General features: G+C 38.7%; 1 protein-coding gene across 1 annotated transcript in view; it reads left to right on the top strand.

Annotated features, from left to right (window-relative positions):
* LOC102483356 (cilia- and flagella-associated protein 43) overlaps nucleotides 1–6,000 on the top strand; it is a 128,591-nt gene that overhangs the window by 108,889 nt on the left and 13,702 nt on the right. The window contains exon 28 of the mRNA XM_006166408.1: nucleotides 718–837. Coding sequence (XP_006166470.1) covers nucleotides 718–837 — 120 coding nt within the window. The remainder of the gene's footprint in view (nucleotides 1–717; nucleotides 838–6,000) is intronic.

The raw sequence follows: 6,000 nt of genomic DNA, 5'->3' as shown, positions 1-6,000 counted from the left end.
TCTTCTTTACAGGCTAACATGTGTCTAGCATGAATAAGTCAACCTAGGAACAAAACCCATCTTCCATATGCTCCCAACAGCATGGACATTGTGCTACTCCTGCACCAGCACAGCTGGACCCAGATGTTGTTCTCCTTATGCTTTTATAGCTTTCTACTTACCTTCTGTGTGCTTAGCTCTGTCTTGGTGGAATATCTATATTTTTTAAGTGCAAGGGGACTTTGTTCCCCAATGTAGAACCATTTGAGGAACATAACATACAGAAAACAAGAGTACATAATAAGTACACTCACTTCTTCCTTGAAGTTAAAAAAAAAAAAACAAACATGAAAATGTATCCAGGGCTTGGAAAAAAATTAAGATGTTTTAAGATCAAATTGTGTGGAAACTGTCCTATATAGGAAGTCAGAATTTTCCAGAAGGATTTACTGTGATTTGTTTTATTGGTCTATTTCTCCCTGCATCATTAACCATGATCAGAGATTTTTTTTAACCTTTATTTTTCCAACATAATATTTTTAAAGAAAAAAACTCTCAGATACACAGTCTATTAAACATATCTAAGTGGAGCAACTCTGGTTGAAGGGAGCAGAGAGCTTAGAATACCTCTCAAGAGCTACCCTCTTACTGCCCCTTCCTTGAGGCAAAAGGTAACCAACACTTCCTAAGAACACTTACTATTACTTAATGTTAACTTTAATATTGGTTTCTTTTCAGTCATTAGAAGCAGAGCTGAAGAAACTTCAAAACTCTATTCAAGAAAGCACACATAACTTTGATGAACTTCTGAAAAGACTCTTTGAAAGAAGAGTGAAGGCAGAGATGGTTGTTAACCAGGTAAATAAAAGCTTCACTTATGTGTCTTTTTCTTTTAAGGACCTCCAAGGGCCTCCCATTGCTCTTAGGTGCCCAAGTCTGGCATGTTCTGGGCCTCGGATCCCTCCCCAGCCAAATCATGTGCCACTCTCCCCTTCACACAGCATACTTCCTCTCTGGTGCCTTGAACCCACCCAGTGGCCTCCTTCCTCATGACTCTGCCAGTAATACTCTCTACCAATTTCATTGCCTCCTGGACTTACCCATTCATCCTTCAGGTCCCAGCATAAAAATAAGTTCCTCAGACTAGGTTATATCTTCCTACTATATATTCTATTATTTTTCTTTCTACCACTTATGATTTTTATAGCAGCTGAATTTTAATTTGTGTGAAATTACTTTTTAGTGTTTTCAAAACTACAAACTCCATAAGAGTAAGAACTAAGTCTGTCTTGGTCATCCCCATATTGCTAGCAAGTAGCCATGGTTGAATTAATGAATAATGCTGTATTAGTGAATATCAAATTAATAAACAAACCTTATCCCCAAAAAGATTAAATGAAAAAATCTGACTTCATTACATTTATTAATAGCAGTAGGAATATAAATGAAGTAACAGTAACTATAAGATGATCAAGGAGTAATGCCTTTAAATTATGAGGAAAAATTATTTCTGACTTTGGATTCTATACTCAACCAAACTATCAATTGAGTTTAGAAGAAACTAATGTATTTTCAGAAATGCAAAGTCTCCAAAATTTACATGTAACATCAGAGTGTTATTAGAAGATATGTTGCACTAGAGCAAGGGAGTCAACCAGAAGAGATGATACTACATTGGGAGCTACGAAGAGAATCTCTAGGATAGCTATATCCTCAGGGCCCCAAGTGGAATAATACAGGAAAAGAATTACATTTGACAGAATTTAATGAAGGAGCTTTTCTCAGAGGTATGGGCAGAGTTAAGGGAAACAGCAAGGAATGGTAAAACATCTTGAGACCAGAAACAATAAGAGGCCAGTACCATCTCTAGAGCTAAAGAGGGAAAGGAAGAGAGCTGTTACTAGAACCCAGCAAGACCTGGAGCTCGAGGGACAGAGCTACTCCAGAGGACTGTGGCCACAGACAGAAGAACATAATCACTGGCCTGACAAGGAGGGGATTGTGTAGACAGATATAGATAGATAGATAGATAGATAGATAGATAGATAGATAGATAGATAGATAGATAGATGATAGATTGATAGATAGATAGATACAGATATACACATAGTGGTAGTGAGGGGGAAATTTGGAAATGAATGCTCAGCATCAGTCTAAATAGCAGCATTAGTCATAATAGCCAAAAGGTGTAAATAATCCAAATGTCCAATACCTATGAATAAATGAGTAAAGTATGGTTTATCGATATAATAGGTATTCAATATTCAACAAGAAAAAATAAATGAAGTACTAATACATATACAATGTGAATAAACACACTAAGTGAAGGAAGCCAGATAACAAAGAACACATACTGTATGACTTCATTTATATGAAACGTCAGAATTTTATTATATGAAATGTTTCTCAGAATAGGCAAATCTTTAAGAACAGAAAGTAGATAAGTGGTTGCTGTAGAGGAGAGATTAAGCCTGTGGAAGATGGGGAGAATGGGAAATGACTGCTAAAGGATTTCTTTTCAGAGTGATAAAATGTTCTAAAATTGATTGTGATGATAGTTCTACAATTCTGTAAATATACTTAAAACCATTGAGTTATATATTATAAATTGTGAATTGTATAGTATGTGAATTATATCTCAATAAAGATGTTATTTTTAAAAAGGTATGCTTAGACCATCTTGTCATACAAAATGATGAAGAAACTATCAGACTGCTAGGTAATATCAAAAGGACTCAGGAGCCAACTTAAAATGTCTTCTCTAAATGAGACAATTTAAGATTCAAAGATGAAGACCAGTGTGAAGAAGAGGCCAGAGCAACCCCCAGACGGACCAAAGCCTTCACGCCGCTGCATCCCCCGCGTCCAGCACCTAGGTCCGCCGTCGTCGCCACCATGCCCAAGAGAAAGGCTGAAGGGGATGCTAAAGGAGATAAAGCCAAGATGAAGGACGAACCACAGAGAAGATCTGCGAGGTTGTCTGCAAAACCTGCTCCTCCAAAGCCAGAGCCCAAGTCTAAAAAGGCCCCTTCAAAGAAGGGAGAGAAGATACCCAAAGGAAAAAAGGGAAAAGCTGATGCTGGCAAGGATGGGAACAACCCTGCAGAAAATGGAGATGCCAGAACAGCCCAGGCACAGAAAGCTGAAGGTGCTGGAGATGCCGAGTGAAGTGTGTGCGTTTTTGATAACTGTGTGTTTCTGGTGACTGCACAGTTTGAAATACTATTTTTTATCAAGTTTTATAAAAATGCAGAATTTTGTTTTACCTTTTTTTTTTTTAAGCTATGTTGTTAGCACACAGAACACTTCACTGTTGTTCTTTGGGGGAAGGAGCGTTTGTCACTAATTGAATGTCTCTGAAGCTGGATTGATTTGGACAACATCTTTCCCTTCTAGTTTTAAGAGACTTCCTCTTGGCTCCTAAGAGGAACCCTCTCACAATCACTCCATCTCTGCTATAGACAGTCATCCTCCAGAGGTGTCATTGAAAATGCAATACCTGCGAGTAGAGGGAGAGGGGCCAGGAGTCCAAAGTTTTTAACAATAGGGAAAATAGATTCCATTCAAGGTTGGATCAAGTGTGGGTCTCGTGCAGTTCCGCAACTGTAGGTGAGTCTCCATGGAATACAGTCTCCGGAAGGCAGTTCTGGCAAGCAGAGTTGACCATCAGTTGATGCGGCACAGCAGCCATCTTGTGGTTAGCAGGACGGGAGACCCGCGGCCGGTCCGTGTGTGGGCCGGCGCGGCCTGCTCCGCCCGCCCGGCGCGGCGCTCGCTCAGCGCGCCCACTTCATTGGGTTTTATAGTGGCTTTCTGATTTTGGTAGTCCATTGAAGAAGGGAGTTTGGAAGTTGTTGTATACTGTTAACGATCGTCTGCCCATGTCCTGAAATACCATGATTGTTTATGAAAAGTATCTTTAATAAAGCTGGATAAAATTTGGCTTGGGGAAAAAAAATTCAAAGATGATAAAAATTACAGTTAAATGGAACCCATCTACTTTGCTTAAATTCATAAATTTTTGATATCTTAAAAAGAAAAATGCCACTTGGTTACCTTCCAAGAATGAAAAAACCAACTCTTTATCTAGAAACTGATAAAGAGAAAATATCCAGGATTTATTCTACCTTTCCTATATGAACTATACCATGGGATAATCATATAATAGATAAGGAGAAGCACCTCTTTATAAAAATATTTCAAGTAATAAATTTTAAAAGGAAAATAAAACTAGGTTATTATCGTTTTGCAGTTCTCAATGAATTAATGGGCCAGGGCATTGAGCATCTACACAGAATATCACGTGTCTCATGATCAAAGAACAATATGTCCTATGATCTTGATGAAAGGGTCAAGCCTAGCTCTGACCAGGTCTCTGGATCAACTGCCAACTTTCAAGAAATACAAAAGATAAAAGAGTCTGATAAACTACACCATAAGTATGCAGTCAGTTAGACCCAGTCTAGGCAAAATTAGAGACTACTGACAACATATTATAAATTGTGAGGGAAACTAATGGGTAGAAGGGAACGTGAAGATTATAAGAGATATAAAAGGCATGACAAAAAATTTTAACGAACAAATTGTATTGTAGTGCCTATATATACACACCTGGGTATGAAATTACCAAGAAACACAAGAAATTTATTACTATAAAAGTTGAGACACTGGGGCTGGTTCCATGGCCTTAAGGATAGGACAGCTAGTCCCACATGGTTTAAGTCCCAGACTCAGCAGCTTGAGAAACACACCAGCTGTGTGTACATGCATGCCCCAGATCCCCAAAAGAGGGAGTAATGGAGAAGGGATTGTGCTGTGATCCTACCCCACGGGGAGTGCTTGCTCCCTCTCCCTGTCTCTCTGTCACTCTCTGGCAAACACAAGTGCCCACTCACAAAACTTAAAAAATAAAATAAGTTAGGACAGTGTTTAGGACTGGGATGGGAAGGAGCTTCAGCAAAGATCGTTTCTTGAATTCAGCGTTGATAACAAGGGCATTTCGAGAAGACAAGGTTCCACATGGCTACAGTGAACTAGATTTTTAAGGGAATGAAGATTTTCTACTAATAATTCAGCCTCCAACAAACGAGCTAGCGGTAGGGAGCCCCCCTCTGCACCCCCAGCCTTCTCTCTCTGTCTCTCAGTTCCTGTCTCTCCCTGCTTCTGTCTTCCCTTTTTTTTATTTTTTTGGTAATATTTCCTTTTTACCCTTTTTAAAAAAAAAAAAACAAAAAAAAAACAAGGCCCAGTTTTTCTCTGGTTGTCTCTCCCTCCTTCTGTCTTCCCTTTTTTTTTTTTTTTTTGTTAATATTTCCTTTTCCCCCTTTTTTTTTTTCAAAAAAATCAAGGCCCAGTTTTTCTCTGGCTCTTAGCTCCACCTTCTTTCTTGTTAATTTTCGCTCTGCTCCTCCCATCCAGGAAGAAGAAGCCACGGGCCTTCAGGACAAGGTTCCACATGGCTACAGTGAACTAGATTTTTGCGCGCCGCACGGTTTTCTATTTTGTGATTTTTTTTAAAAAAAAAGAACCGTAATTACAAATTTTTAATTTTTTAAATTTTTTTGTCTTTTTTTCTCTTTTTGTTGTTTTTCTCTGTCTCGTTTTCCTTTTTCTTGTCTCTTCACCCTCCAGTATCCTTTCAAGATGAAGTCTATAATACAAGAAGTCAAAATCTCCCTGGAAAGCATTAAAAGCAGACTAGATCATTCAGAAAATAGAATCTCAGATGTAGAGGAGAAAATGGCTGGCCTAGAAAAATCCACCATGAAGGCTGAGAAAATGGCACAAAAATTTGAGAATAATATGCGAGAAGTACTGGATACCATCAAACGTCCAAATATCCGGATAATTGGCATTCCAGAAGGTGAGGAAACCCATAAGGGCATTGATAATCTATTCCAGGAAATCCTGCAAGAAAACTTTCCAAACCTAGAGAGGCATTCAAAGATCCAGTCCCAGGAAATACAACGGACCCCAAATAGAATCAACCCTAGAAGATCTTCTCCAAGACACATTATAGCC

This window comes from Tupaia chinensis, unplaced genomic scaffold, assembly GCF_000334495.1.
Source record: "Tupaia chinensis unplaced genomic scaffold, TupChi_1.0 Scaffold144255_1, whole genome shotgun sequence".
NCBI lineage: Eukaryota > Metazoa > Chordata > Mammalia > Scandentia > Tupaiidae > Tupaia > Tupaia belangeri.
The sequence above is the reverse complement of the archived record's forward strand: the minus strand, read 5'-3'. Positions and strand labels throughout refer to the sequence as shown.